Here is a 15384-nt window from a genome sequence, read left to right as displayed (position 1 = left end):
CGACATCTATGAACATCTTTCAGTTGATTTATTTCTTTTATAAAAGATTACACATTACGGCAATTGATAACGGTAACCTATCACTCAACAGGTTGAAATGCCAGTCGATACCTTCCCTGTGAGTCAAGTCCTGGTGGGCACAGTCATCATTATCAGTCGACTGCGCAGCAGGCAACCACAAGCTTCCTCCAGCCAACCCTATCCTGGGCTGCTCCTCAATTTGGCTAGGTGTCGGCAGTCCTCCATCTAGCAGCCACTGGGTGGAATGCAGGAAGGACATTCGCTGTCAGCCTGCGCGTGTCCTGCCATGTGTCTGTTGATACAGGGCATAATATTTGGCTGGTTATTTTTTTGTAGTATATACTCCAGAAATGCCAGTTTGCGGTGGTGCACAAGGTGTATAAGGGAGTGCACTGAGGAGATGGTATCAATGAATTAAGTTCTGGTCGAGACATGAACATGTATGTATGCATGTAGAGTTACATCCTTCAGGAAAGACAACGAGCCCCAGGAACATAGGTGAAAACAACTCGTTTTAGATGTATACAAATTTATTCATTGAAGCCAACTGCTGGCAAGAATCAATATTCATGTAATCATGATTTTACTACATTTACATCTAAAGCAAGGACAGTTCATTTAAAATCTGAACCTAAGAATTTTCAATTCTATATGTACTGAGTAGTAAGCTATTGTGTAGCCTGATATGTTTTGGAACTGCACTTGTACAATATATACACATTTTGATATGGACAAAAATCATAAAGGTGTATAAAAAGTAGGTAAACCGGAGCACATATAGAATTATACAAATGGAATGGACAGTTGTATATGGGCAGAATGAAAATTTGTAAAAAGTATCTCGCAATCCAAAGAGGGGACGGAATCACCATCATAGTTATTTCACACAATTGCCTATTCAAGTATCAATATGTTCCATATTCCCTTACCCCTACTATACTTTTATTTCTGTATGAGAACATAGCAAATGGAGGACTCGTCAAGAACTGTGGTAATGCTTGCCTCTCCTTGAGGGGAGGATATAAGATACCTGCTGATACATGTACATTTACTTGCATAAGTTTATAGACCCCAAACAACATCCATTTTCCATAATGATAGCTGTTTACATTGCACTTCATAACTATTACATACATGCTGTAAATATAAACAACTCTAACTTGTGATAAAACATAAATGATATTCAATTAAAGGGGTTAAACGGTAACTCGATAGGTTCAATCTAAAGACCTAAATCTCGACTCATGGCACATATGAAGAACTATCCTACAGAAACTATACAAAGAAATGCAAATTAATAGAACATACATGCTACAATACAAAAGTGCATTAGTAAAAGACCAAGAAATATACAAATGATAAGCATTGTATTATTTTATAAGTTTATACATTTTGTCACATTATTTCCCTATTTCTTACATGTAAAGCATAACTGATTTGAACTAAATAATATAATATATCAATAATAATTTGTACACTAATTCTGTTATTATCACTCAACCCCAAGTAAAAACTTCTTCTCATCAAAACTGTAGCCGCAGAAAGCATTATAAGACAAGCAAGAAACTCTGCCAATTTCAGGTACCATTATTGGCTCTGTTCTGCTGACCATTCCCCCCAAAAAACAGGTACTACTATTCAACCAAGAATGGGGTTTTGAATACGCCTATGATGTTCATGTCTCAGAGCAGCTAAACAGATGTATAGTTTCTAATTTAGATTTGTGATCTAGGAATAATGCGCAATGCACCACTGCATCAATCAGTTTGAGCTGGCAGTATAAAATCTTTTCAATAACAATATTTTGATGTGAGCACGATTTCAAGATTTAGAACTTCACGTCCTTTCAGTTCCACACATTTCCAGAAATCCATCAGAGGACACTCCAGTCCTCCACAACAAAACTTTGGCTTCAAAACGAAGACATACAGTACAAATAATACTGTTGCCATGGCAACACTCAAATGCTGATGGAATTGGGCACTTTACTGGGATCTAAAATGCAGTACCCGAACTGGCGGTCTTGATTCCTTTGTTTTATTGTCTGACTCACTTTCTTCAGTTCTTCCTTAAAGCTGAAACAAGAATTACATGTAAACAAGGATTATTTCCATGAAAAAAACAAAGTCTTACTAGTATTTTTCTGTAAATTCAATGTCTCAAAGCAATGACTGACAAGTTGAGTCTTAGCTGCATGAAGTTTGTGCAGATAGAGATATGAGTTATTTACTTACTCGTCAACAATCCTCAGCGCTTTAGGATCATACATGTACATGACCTCAAAGTCACCCAATGGGTTGGTGCCTCTTGTACTGAGCAGTTTGGTCACGATCATGATGTCTAAAGTGTGGGCCTTGTCAGGTAGTATCTTGATGATGTCCTCCTCCAGTTTAGGAGCCTAGAAGAGATGAGGACAGAAAAGATATTGAGAGTGGGCGTAGCTTCATCAGCTATGGACATCGTTTGAATTGCTCTGGCAATGTCACACAACAAAATATGATCAGTGCCAGAAAAAGAGAAGACTAAAGCATTTCTGCTGGCATACCTGACTTCACTCAGATACCGGAGATCTCATTTTATGCGGTGTAAAATATGATGTTCTACATTTTCACATCAGTCACGTTTTGAGAAAATCTGCAGCAGTTGTGTAACTGTCCATATTTTGATGAGATCTAACAGTCAGATACATATCAAATCTAAATGAATCAAAACTCACCTTTGTCTTTGGCGGTGCTCCATACAAGAATGCTGGGTAATTAGGCTGGAACGCATACTCGTCGTACTGTGAGAAGTTGGCGGCAGCATGGGAGACGCTACAGGTAAAGATGATGCCCGTGAACACCTGGATCAGCTGCTCTGGTTTACGGAATTTGCCATTACCTGGGACGCCCTGTAGGAAAAATGAAATGATGAGAGGCAGTACCACATTGGATGTCCGAATTGTCGTCAGACAGAGCAATAATGGTATGTTGAATCTGAGAGAGAACTACCTTTATTCCAGCGCCTCCTGCCTTTTTATCTCTGGCTAGTTCCGCACCCCAGGCCTGCAACTCAGTATCCTCGACAATTTTCTCTTCTGCTGTGGCTGTTTCGTCTGAAACGGAAAGGATTTGTTTAAATTTGCAATGGCCAACGTGAAAAGATGGTGGGGTTAGTTGATTTTAGTCTTTCTCAAACTCAATACATGAATTGTACCGGTATGCACTGAATGACGGATGGTTCCAGCTGATTCAATTTTAGATATTTTCCCTTAAGTTTCGAGCATTGTCATGAGTTTTTGTTTTTATAACTTACCGGCACCGTAGTACAGTTTAACAATCTTCCTGACATAGTTTGATATTGCGATATGAAGTAGACTTGCATCATCTCTGTAGTGGTAGTTGGCTAGTACTGTTGGGTTGTGTACCTAAAATATAATACAACACATAAAAAAATAAAGAAGTTATAAGGATAACAGTCACGGAACAGGAGCTGAGTTATCTTACGAAAGCCCCCTATTGTCCGAAAATGGTACATTGTACTTAGTCCTAGACTGTTTGTTTAAGTACAGGTTACATATTTTGATGTTATAAATTTTAAAGTTATTATTTCATGGACTATTTCAGAGTCATTTACTATCTGAAACATCCAATCGCACCAAAATATCATTTTAAAACAATTAGCTGCAGGAATGTTCAAATAAATCAACAATAAATGTAAACTTACACCTCTACTCTCCAGCTCCTTATAAAAATCACCATTCACATCCATTCTCCATTCACTGCATCTAAAGCGACAACAGAAATTAATATCAAATTGATACAGAAAACTATGAGTAAATGTGACACCATGTTGTGGTGATAAAGATATAGTTTATTTGAAACAAGATCACAATGCTTACCCTTTGGCTATCAGTTTTAGCAAGCCTTGTCTCCCAACAGTCATGGTTTTGTCCACCCAACCGTCTGGACTTATCAGGGTTTCAAGACCCCTCCTATAATGCAAAAAAACATACAACAAGGATTTAGTACGCACATAATGAATATCCCTGCTACACTTTGATGAGATATCAATTCTAACTGGTTCAGAATTGAAGATTGAAATGGACAAATTTCATTTGAAATAAACCGACAAACATGCATAATTCGTCAGTTTGTGCCAGGGCAGGCATGCGTTAAAGGGACACCAGCTGAGTATCCATGCACATATCCACAGAAAATATTCTGATCTAAAGTACAGTGGCTAACAAATGCCCATGATGAATGCAAAGACTTTATACTTACGTATTAATGGCAAGCAGGTAGAGGAAGTGTGGGGCCAGCAGTTTGAACATCGGATGGGACGGAGACAAATGTCGATGTGTACAAATATCCACGCCCTCCATGAGAAGGTGGGTGAAACCTACCAGAATTAAATAGATAAACACCATCTGTAGTTACTGACTATACCGAGACGAAGAAGGATTTTCTATTCTACCCCTTTCACCCAACACTTGAAAAGTTCTGGGCGGGAAGTTTGACAGTGATGAAAATGTGATATTTGACCACTGAGTAGCACTGTGGTCGAGCCTTGAACAAAAAGGGACAAGTCTCATAGTGCAGCAAATGTTAACTGCTGACGATGAAGATACTAGTAAGTGTGACTTACCTAAGTGTGTGAGTGCCTGGTGGTAGACAGCATCTGCGTTGTTGTACCACATCTTGGCAATCAACCAGGTGTATGGTGGGTCGGATGGGGTAAATACCTTGAAATAGAGAAAATCAATTGAAGAAGAATAAGATAGAGAAGGTTAAAATTCATTTCAACTTGCATTGGAAAAAGCACAGACCTAGTAACTGGGTCTATCAGAGCTTTTGAAATAACGGAAAGGCTCAAGCTCTTTAGAAGCACATCCGACCCAGCAGTTAGTTCAACACACAAGCTCATCAAATAAAGTGTGCAATGTGGGTCAATGATGTAAATAATGATGTCAATTTGACATCGAATATGGTATCTTCTTCTGAGATGACATCGTCTACACTGCCTCTACGGCCTGAATGACTTACTGGATTATCAGGCCCACTCTTCTGAAAGAGCTGTATTGAAATCGGGCGCAGTGTTTTGTCCATTGTCAGGAAGAAGAGGGCTAACGGAGCACAGAGCTGAAACCAAAGACAGCAAAATTAATGTCACCATTAACAATCATTTGTATTACATTGAGGAGAGATGTATGAATACTCATCAGATTTGGTCACAGATCTGGGAGGCTCAATGGACTGCTACAAGGCTGAAATTTACAGCTACCTATGCAGAAAATGGGCTCTACCGGGAATGGCACCCTAGGGCACCTCTGTTGAGATATATAATAGCAATGGTGCCTAGTCATATCTATAAGGGTCTCAAACTGTCATGATATTGATGTTATATTTGACCCCGATAGTTGGGATTAGTACCGTCAGGAACAGTCAGGAAGTCTGATCAGGACAGATGTTGTTAAGTGCTTTGCGACAGACCTAGTTTGAGACAGTCCAATATCTCTATCTGAGCATGCATTGTACTCTAGGGAATTCTTTAGTAAACTTGTCAACTACATGTATGTGGACACTTTCAACAACCCAACATAAAAATGTAGGCGAAACCAAATGGTCTGGAATTGTTTTAAGATGAACTCATGACAAACAGTAAATTTACACAAAAAAGATTCATATTCTATTTGGGTCATGTTTACTGACACACTTAAGGAAGACTCTATTTTATGTATGGGGTCAATAGAATGTGTTGAACAGAGGACAGTATAACTATCTGAAACATGTACACATAAATGGCCTTGTTTACACCTGGAGAATTGAGGACAAGCTCAAATGAGCAAGTCATGACTTACACTGTACAGGGTGATTCAGAAAAACTGACGGGAACCGCATGTGATGGGGACATGACACGCTATTCCCTTTACTCAAAGCAAAAGGGTTGACTTGAGTCACTAGTCCTGAGGCCTCGCCCCAGCCTACGTTTTTGGTTATTTTTCTAGACATTTTTATTACTCACCACTGTGTTATCTTTGTGTGGAATTCCCTCCAGAATCTTAAGGTCGACAATGAACAACCTCCTCGCTTCTATGATTTGCTCCAAAGACCATCCTTCCAGGAACAGCTTCAGGGAGTCTGCCGAGACATCGAAGCTGGAGTAACAGAATCAATGTTACGGCATCGCATCAGAAGAACTCAAAAGAAGACAATTAGCTTACAATTTTCACATATCAAAGGAGCCCGAGCACCAATATTCAAAGCCAATAACTACAGAGCAAAAATTTCCAAAGCTACTGCCCCTTTGACTTGAATCTTCTGCCAAGTTTTGGCAAAAACAGAATTATGACTCAAAATCAGAGTATGAATATTACTCTGATATTTTTACCACTACACAGCTTACTTACTTCTCAGGAATCTTCTTGCAGAGTTTGATAAGAACAGGATTCGTCCCACAAAGCCTCTGAGCTCCAAATCTGGTATCATTGCTCCATTGGTGGATGCCCTGCAATGGAATTTTGTATTTTTGAGGGAACCATTTTTTGGAAAACTCTTATTATCAATGGAAATGGCCATTGGCATTGAAGTATTGAGAAGTGATTGACTCAGTTGATGCTTACTAGTATTTTTGGGAAAAAGGTTGTAGCAGAGGTCTAGTATGTTAAGGATGTAAGTCCTCATTCCTCAATCAAAGGATTTGATCAAACATCTAAGATCTGGATTTGATCAAACATCTGGTCCGTTGCTCGAACAAGGATGTGGGAAAACTCCAGCAAGGTCTCACCAGAGCTATTAATCATGAAGTATAATCATTCCCTTTTCATTTTGTTACTTCCTTTCTGACTTTTCTTCTTGACTTACTGCAGGCGTTTCCAAGTCTTTGTATTTCTTATACAGATTATGGAGGTCATCCAATGTCGACCATCTCTCTCCAGACGATGAGAGCTCAATCAGTTTCTTCTCTATGATCAGCTTTGTCTTCTGTTTTGTCAGGTCCCACTGAAATGCCAAAAACAAGACAAATATTAAAGCCACTCCTGGTAGATTATGCCTGACTTGACAATGTCTACATAAAGCTTGATTGACAAAAACCATTTGTCATGAATAAAAGATAACTTATCATTGTTTATATTGCAGTGGCAGCCAATACATTATGCATGCAGTAATTCAGGTTATACATCTACATGTGCATGTACTGGGTAGCTGCATGAATTTCCATCTCAGTCTATTTTTTGAAACATTGCTTACACCAGCATCAAACACTAACTTTAATGTTTGATTCTGAAATATGCTTAAGTTTTCATATATCGATGCATCATTGCATTGTTTGGTTTTTATATCATGATTCCTTTTTCTGTCACTAGCTGACTACCTTTTGTGCCAGCCACAAAATATCAAAATTTGGCTCCTTGGCTGTTTACAATACTTGCCGAATTTTCTCAAGGGACCAGTGACCTACATGTTGTAGCGAAAGGTAAATACAATAGAGATCAACCTTGCCATAAATCTTCCACTCACGTATGGAATCACCCAAATAGAGCAAGACTGAACAGATAAATAATTTGAAATTGAAAGAAAAGTCAAAAAAATTACTATCTTATCTATTGTACAAAAGTAAAAGGTGGGAATGTGATCCAGAAAAATATATGTATATGAATTGGAACACAATTTATACAGGCATAAAGATGTACATGTATGTATAATGCCCTTATGCATACTCATTAAAATTGACAAGGAAAAGGCTTTTCCAATGGCCGTACTGAAACCATTGTCAACCTTGAGCATTTACGAGGCAAAACACCCCAAAGTGGACTCATTCTGACCTTCTGGTTGTGACTTTGTCCTCCCAAGACCAGAATGGAATAAAAGGAACCAAACACCACGAAACCTGCAACCTATCTATAATACGGCTGATAGATTATGCCTTTTCATGGTAAAGTGGAATGGACAACCTATAACTAAGGCTTTTATCAAGGGAACAGGCAGAAGCTGAATCTACATATTCACAGTCAACAGAATGTTTGTTTTTTGCATGGGTGGCGAAAGCTACGTGTGCTTTGATACAAGCAATCTGTTCTCTTAAAATAGCAAGATTTCATGATCATAAGTGAGAGGAAAACAATAAGAAATACACAACCAAGCCACCAAACAACATGCAAACCAAACCTATTGAATATAAGACATACACTAGGAATGTCCTTTCCTTGATAGTTTCTTTCTACTTGGCCACCATTCTGCAAGGTTAAAATTGTTGTTAAAAAGCTTCTAAAACCAGCAATTATGGAAAGCAATACCATTTTACAACAGCCACCAGTCACCACCTGCACAAAATTTTTTGTTTTGTTTGTAGAAGAGCAAAAAAGTGCGAGGATATTGCACAGATTCTTCGGTGCAGACTTTAGTCACTTCAAAATGGTTTATCTCAAAATTTGGGGTTTTGGTTCTTCATCTTTGGCTGTGAACACAACAGATAGCACAAGCAGACACTGCAACAGACATGACAGAGTCAGAGGGACGGGCATGTCAACAATAGCGCACACTGACTTCGACAGCAAAACATTGAACTACACTATTATCAGACTTTCAAGTGTAACATGACTCGCGCACAAAACTGGACAAGCATACTGTTACATGTAAAGCAGAAATATTGCAATATGATGTATCTATATAAACTTCACTTGTTTGAGTTCTCCTTGAATCACCCATGCCCTTATAAAAAGTGCAAAGTTTGGGAATCTGACTATTTATGTCATTGTGAAGTACATTATGGTTATTCCCATGATCAGCCTTGTTGATTTTCTTCTTTTCAGAATTCTATCATGATATTATCGTTACCTCTCCCACTGAATTGGTTAGAATCCAATGGAAATCCTGAGGTGAAGCTACGTGTAATGAAAATGTTAAGAAGCAATTAAATATACTTTAAGCAAACAGAACTATACCATACCCATATCTCTTCCTAGAGAAAAATCATAAATGAGTTTACATTTGAGAATGTTTATGCGCAATCTACATTCTTTCTGGAATATCTAACATGAAAATCTTTAAAAAATGTAGTTCCTCACTCTATGGACTTGGAAGGCCAGCTGAGCTGGCCAGGTCTTCTTGGCTATGTCTACCAGAGGTCAAACCTAATTGACAATTTCTGAACTGATTGATTATTTTATTACCAAAATCCAATAAGATTAATTTCTCTTACTACATGAACTACAATCATGAGTTTCAAATAAAACAACTTTTCAAAAGTTTTATCTTTTCTTACCTTATGATCTTCAGAAAAGTATTCATCCTCTGGAAGTTCTTTGATCTGGAACAGAAACAACAACTTAGGGACAGCGACAACTTCTAGCCAACTTCTTAAGTGTCATATTTCCAACCTCTACACAAGCCCTGGCCACTGTTAAAAGTGGTCTGGATGAAGACCTAGCACATTTTAGTTACCTGAACTGGAGCACCAGGAAATTTCTCTTCATATTCATACAATGCTTGCATTTCTTTCAGCTCCAAATGTCTCTGTTCACTGTGTTCATCGTACTGGGGAAGAGACGTATCAAGGCGCTGAATGATGTAATGACGATCTTCCTTGATCCAACGATGAACAGGAAAAAAATAGAACGTGTGTCTCTTTCGGTCCTCCACAACAATTTTTTCCACAAACCAATTTGGAGACACACCAGTATTGTCTCTCCAGAATTCAACCGCCTGAATCGGCCCGATCTTGTTTACGTTTCTAAGTGGGAAAACATCGGTTTCCCCCCTCTCGAAATCATCCTTGAAAAGGACATCCAAGTCTTGGGGAGGCGTGGATCTGTTGTCAGAATCATGCATTTGGAACTTCACATTCGCATCAGTTCCTGCCCGTTTCTTATCACCAGTTCTAACATATACAACATATTCCGCACGAGCAGTACCAGTACAAGACAGGACGTTACCCATGGCTGCTAATCAAATGCAGGATTTGACGCAAACAGTGAATTTATGAGGGCCTTTTTGTGCAATTTCTGGTAAAGATTTGTTTGTTGTTTGACGTTGTTGTTGTCGTTTCCGGTATTCAAATTTCTACCTCTGCCGTGATACCAGCCACCTATCGGAGACAGGTACAACCTCGACCTCCGAATTTGTGTTCGTTTGTAATTTTCTTTCGGTGTTTATTACATCAAAATCTAAGATTTTACGATTATTGAACTTGTCATACTATAGACAAGATGCCAGAGCGTAAGTTTAATGCATTCGAATGGCAATAAAACATTTTGTTAATGGAAAACATGACCCGAAAATGTCTTTAGCAAAACTGCTGTGTTGCATTGCAGTGTACATTTTGTGTTGCATACAGAATGTCCCAAAAAATTGTCTGATGTCTTCAGACTTGACTACTCCACTCCCAGTGATCAAACTTGTTTTACGCCACGTGATGTGTCTCGACCTAGGTCGTGTATGCATATCTGCCGAATGGCCAATTGTGTCTGATTTATCACTATCGGGCTTCTCATACCACCCCAGCCCTGGACCCTGTGGCTATTAATTAAAAAACAATTTCTTTGCCTTGTACATGTATTTTGTAAAAAATGTTTTTCTATATTTTCTTTGTTATAGGTGGCGCTGATACTGAGGTTTTCTCAAATCCTCTACCACCATCTGATCTCGTCCATAATACCTCCGCTGAAGACCAGGATGACCTGTAAGTTGATTCAGGAAACAATCCACAAATTTTACTCTGGAGACATACTGTGAAGGGATAGATCGGTGTACTTTGCCTATGGCAGTAGTTCATTCCTAAAAAACCAAGCTTGCTTTATTGAACCGTTTTTCGAGGTTCAATGAATGAATATCATTTATCATCATACTCTTTTCAGGCATCCACTAACCAATGATGACTTCAGGAAGTTGATGATGACTCCCCGGGTTCCTGGGATGGGATCTGGGGCAGCAGCATCAGCAACAGCCAGTGCCACAGCTGGGAGCACTTCAGCCACTCCAGCAGCACCAGCTGCAAGGATAGTGACTAAACCGTAAGTTTTGATTGTTACCAATTATCAGTTGCATAGTGCTGGGCTCAGAATCAGGAGCTTGTAGGTTCGAATCTGTGAGTTAGAAGTAACATTGCTGTCTAAGTTTCCTTGAGCAAGGCACTTAAGACTTAAATTGCTTTGTCCTAGAATTAGACATATACATGTAACTGATTTTCCCTTGACCCCGTGCCTATGCCAGAGCAAGTAAAACTTTGTCCCAGAGCTGGAATCACCTGTCCTGTTCTATCACAAGTCAGAATATATGATCTGAAACTTACAACTTGCAGTACTGGTTCCACAGAGCCAGAAGAAGAGGACGATGCAGCCACAAGGCGACGTAAGAAGAAGAGTTATTATGCTAAGCTGAAAAAGCTTGAGGAAGAGAGAGAGAAGGAGTTGGCTGCAAAATATAGAGACAGGGTAAGTACTAAGTCCAGGGGTGAAAAAAAACTATTTTTGACTGAATTTTGGTAATTTCCTCTCACAGTAGTGAAGTATAGGTGGTTTGGTTTTCTCATGAAATGTTTACTGTTACTGTACATGAATGCCAGTACTTATGGTTTTCAAAAAGGAAATGCTTCAGCCAAGTCATGCATTTACTATTTGCCTACTCGATATTTGTCAGTTGTCCGAAACCTGAAATTTTTTGGCAACATCCTGTTTGGAAAATATATCCTGGTCAAATCCTTATTAACTCACTTCAACTTCAAACCAACTCTTGTTGCAGGAAGGTGTTAAGATTTCTTAGAAAATTGTAGCTGCTGAATTCAATGGGACATTTATGTTAGTTTTCACTGAAAAGATACAGAGATTGTTTGTACTAACTTGTTTGTTGGCAAAATGTCATTTGAAATAATAGAAGAAGTATATAATGTGAAAAACTTCTAGATCTTAGTCACTGTGTATAGAATGTATCTTATGATTCACTTTTCAGGCCCGTGAGAGAAGAGATGGAAACAACAAAGATTATGAACAGCCTGAAATGATCAGCACTACAGCTGACTACAGAGCTGTGGCCCCTGATGCTAAATCGTAAGTCTATACTGACCTACATTTCTAATGCAAAGGAATTGCCAAGAATAGCAACCAAAAGTGAAATGAGACCAGATCCCATTGACCTTGCCTCAAATCATATTTGTAATTCTTCAACCACCTCTATGAATTGGGCATGGGTCCAGTTAACTATGGCCTTGGGCCCTAGCATTTCTGATATCAACAACATTTTTCAGGGGCGAGGGTCTGGCAGAGAGAAGGAAACAGCTAATCCAGGAGTCCAAGTATCTTGGTGGCGACATGGAGCACACGCATTTAGTGAAAGGTCTCGACTTTGCCTTGTTGGAAAAGGTCCGGGCTGAGATCACATCAAAGGAAACGTTCGATGTCGAGGTGGAAGAAACTATCAAGAAAAAGGAAAAGGAAGAAGTGCCTGAAGAACAGGTAGAATTCCGGACAAAAATGGCCCGGAATATTTTCAGGACTATTTTCAAGACAAAGGCGCCTGAGAGAAATGAACTTTTTCTGCCAAGACGGATGGCGTATGTTGTCGATCTGGAAGATGATTACGGAGACTCAGAGATTCCTACAACATTGATAAGGAGTAAAGCCGATTGTCCAAGTCTTGAGGTGGGTATATTCCTGGTTGTTATTGACAAAGGTTATGGTCAACATGAACTCGTTTCAATACTAGTTGATTGACCTGTACAAATGATGAAACATCGAGCTATTCTAATGTACTTTTTCTTCACTGGGTCAACCTCAATATTAAGATGTTCACCAGAAATGGTAAAAATGTTTCAAATGAAATTACTTTTTTCCCCTGATCCTGTTTTCAATCATGTTCCTTCACTCGATGAACTTGTACTCAAAACTGATACCTCTTATTTTAGTCCACGACCACCTTGACAACAAATGACATTGTCATCAACAAACTGACACAGATCTTGTCCTATCTGCGACAAGGTCGACGAGATAGAAAGAGGGCAAAGAAAGACAAAGGCAAGAAAGAAGATGAGCGGAAGGAGAAATTAGCTGGTCATGATGATTTGTAAGTGTCTGAGGTTGACATTTAAGAAAATTTCTCTACGTGGTTGTGGTGGTTCGGAGTTGGTAGCTGCTACTCATTTGTTTTGGGTGTAAATCAAATTTGCAGGTACTATACTATGGTTTTTGAGAAATGTTTATTGCAAATGTTCTTTACAAATGTGTTCTTCAGGATCTATGGCGATATCGGTGACTACATCCCATCATATGGACGGGAAAAAGACCGCAAGAAAGACGATCGAGATCGTGAGAGGGACAGGCGAGATAGGGACAGGGATCAAGGTAGAGATCGACGGGATTATCGGGATCGAGACAGGGACAGGCATCGTGGCAGAGACAGGGATCGCGAGAGGGACCAGGATTTTGGACGGGAACGCGGGAGGAGGGATCGTGATAGGGAACGAGATATGGATCGGCGGGAAAGGAAGAACTATTTTGAGAAGCCGATAGATGAGGATGATGTACGAGACAAGGGGGCACAGTCTGCCAAGGATCTTGTCAAGTCTATCAATGAAAAGTTTTCCAAGGTAAATTGTTCATTTATCATCAAAACTATTGATTGCACAGCAGGCATTGGGATGATTTAGTAGTTTGTATGGGACTACCCCTCAGTTTGTTATTGACTCTATTTGTCTCTTGTTATTTTCAATTATTTTGCTGGTCTATTTTAGGGCTGGGCTCCAGCTGATATGGAACGTGAGGCTCAATTTAAGGAAGAGGATGCAGAGAAAAAACCGTAAGTTGTCATGTCTTCATGCTTGAAAAGTCACGTTGCCTGCTTCTAATCATTTAGCTGTGTTCTGTTGGAAGCCCAGCAGAGAACAACCTTGCAAAGGATAAAATGTAGAGAAGAAACTGTGGGGAACAGAGGAAGATCTGAACATCAAAGCTTTGTTCACCAACCTAAGAATTTGATGCTGTCGTCATACGCTAAGAAGAAGATGAGAAGACTTATCACTTTTCATTGGCTTATCCTATATTTTCAGTAAACCAGAAAAAGAGCGCCTGAAGAAACTGCAGAAGAAAATGGTCATCGACAGTTATGCCGAGTGCTACCCTGGGTAAGATATCAGCTTCTTTTGTATACTTCAGTCATCCAGACACAGTAAGATTAGTAAGCTCAATCTATTCCCTTGAGCTGAATTTAATTGAGATTGTCTCCAGTTTCGCCATTGTGCCCAATGGCTTCTTCTAGACTGACGTTGTTCACGTCCGATATGACATTTCTGCCATGAACAAAAGAGGTTTGAAAACTTAGAAAAAGGAAAGGTTTTTCGAACAGTACACGAGAATACAGAAATACACATGAAAAGTATAATCTAAATCTCTTCCTTTTCCAGCATGATGGAGTCAGCCGATGCAATTGGTGACTCTGATGATGAGGTCGATTACACCAAGATGGACATGGGAAACAAGAAAGGTCCAGTTGGGAGGTGGGATTTTGATACACAGGAAGAATACAGTGATTACATGTCAAATAAAGAGGCCCTGCCAAAGTAAGTATAAGAGGGCAATTTCTGGGGGAAAACAACAATTAGCATCAAGATTTAGATTAAGATAGCTTAAAGTACAAGCCATAAGGTGAACAAGTAAAGATTTGTGCTTCAGTATTCCATTATTAGTGATTTCGAAACCTTCCTGAATTCTGTAATCTTTTCTTTCAGAGCTGCTTTCCAATATGGTGTCAAAATGGCTGATGGACGTAAGACAAGACGTGCTGGTCCAAAAGATGAAAAAGCCGAGCTTGACCGTGAATGGCAGAAAATACAGAACATTATTCAAAAGAGAAAACATACGGGTACCACTGGAGGACCTTCAAGCACAAAGTATCCCAAGTACTGAGAGAGACTATTGGTTGACATTTTGTTATGGATACATGGGTGGGCTGGTTCAGTGGTTCCTATAAGCTTGACTGTGCATTCATTTCTCAAGAGGATTATCGATTTCTTGGATGCATTGGAGTTGGACTATATCAGTTTCTGTCTACTCTGCCTATTTTACTGATTTTGTCGAATAAACCTTTTGTGTATTTTCAAATTGCCGAAAGCTGAAATTGGCTTGAACTAACCCAAAGATGGAGCTTTCTTATTGGCTAGTTGCAAGTTAGCACATTGGGCATGCAGAATTCATATTCGGTGACATTTTGTTTTCAGTGTTGCAAATTGTGAGATGCTGCACTATTTTCACACCAGAAGATGTCTAAAGGTCCTTAAGAGTAATGCAGAATGTTGAATGTTGCAAATAAATTGTATAAAGAAGAAGATAATGAATAAATTGTAGCAATGTGAATTGGCTATTGTTATTCCCGAGCTTCTTTGATAGGGGTTTTCTCT

General features: G+C 39.2%; 2 protein-coding genes across 4 annotated transcripts; one reads left to right on the top strand and one right to left on the bottom strand.

The window, feature by feature from the left end:
* Positions 1-92: 92 nt before the first annotated feature.
* LOC135493491 (allene oxide synthase-lipoxygenase protein-like) lies at positions 93-10031 on the bottom strand. Of its 3 annotated transcripts, none has more exons than XM_064780860.1 (16): positions 9444-10031; positions 9265-9309; positions 8189-8236; positions 6864-7001; positions 6410-6507; positions 6025-6157; positions 5046-5141; positions 4648-4744; positions 4284-4401; positions 3902-3994; positions 3727-3787; positions 3316-3427; positions 3012-3115; positions 2738-2911; positions 2256-2419; positions 93-2096 (listed from the first exon to the last, which is right to left on the bottom strand). In XM_064780860.1, exons 1-16 carry the CDS (start codon positions 9936-9938, stop codon positions 1982-1984), a joined length of 2091 nt encoding a protein of 696 aa, XP_064636930.1. In that variant the 5' UTR covers positions 9939-10031; the 3' UTR covers positions 93-1981. The 3 variants fall into 3 exon arrangements, with proteins under 3 accessions (XP_064636930.1, XP_064636931.1, XP_064636932.1); XM_064780861.1 differs by lacking the exon at positions 8189-8236 and adding an exon at positions 8950-8961 and having other exon boundaries at positions 94-2096; XM_064780862.1 differs by lacking the exon at positions 8189-8236 and having other exon boundaries at positions 94-2096.
* Positions 10032-10083: 52 nt separating this feature from the next.
* LOC135493368 (protein Red-like) lies at positions 10084-15329 on the top strand. Its single transcript, XM_064780680.1, has 12 exons — positions 10084-10217; positions 10596-10680; positions 10856-11011; positions 11299-11431; positions 11946-12043; positions 12241-12634; positions 12898-13055; positions 13224-13578; positions 13723-13787; positions 14038-14112; positions 14392-14547; positions 14716-15329. Exons 1-12 carry the CDS (start codon positions 10208-10210, stop codon positions 14891-14893), a joined length of 1863 nt encoding a protein of 620 aa, XP_064636750.1. The 5' UTR covers positions 10084-10207; the 3' UTR covers positions 14894-15329.
* Positions 15330-15384: the final 55 nt, after the last annotated feature.

This window comes from Lineus longissimus, chromosome 9 (genome assembly GCF_910592395.1).
Source record: "Lineus longissimus chromosome 9, tnLinLong1.2, whole genome shotgun sequence".
Taxonomy (NCBI): Eukaryota; Metazoa; Nemertea; class Pilidiophora; order Heteronemertea; family Lineidae; genus Lineus; species Lineus longissimus.
Note: the sequence above shows the minus strand (reverse complement) of the source record. Positions and strands in the feature narration are given on the sequence as shown.

Excerpts from the sequence above, each read along its gene's own strand:
- LOC135493368 (XM_064780680.1), top strand. Across the intron at positions 10,681-10,855 it reads GCTGAAGACCAGGATGACCT|GCATCCACTAACCAATGATG; the intron begins GTAAGTTGATTC and ends TACTCTTTTCAG. Across the intron at positions 14,113-14,391 it reads TATGCCGAGTGCTACCCTGG|CATGATGGAGTCAGCCGATG; the intron begins GTAAGATATCAG and ends TTCCTTTTCCAG.
- LOC135493491 (XM_064780860.1), bottom strand. The coding sequence starts at position 9,938 with ATGGGTAACGTCCTGTCTTGTACTGGTACTGCTCGTGCGGAATATGTT. Across the intron at positions 7,002-8,188 it reads AAGGAAAGGACATTCCTAGT|TGGGACCTGACAAAACAGAA; the intron begins GTATGTCTTATA and ends TTGGCATTTCAG. Across the intron at positions 6,158-6,409 it reads TGCAAGAAGATTCCTGAGAA|CTTCGATGTCTCGGCAGACT; the intron begins GTAAGTAAGCTG and ends CTGTTACTCCAG.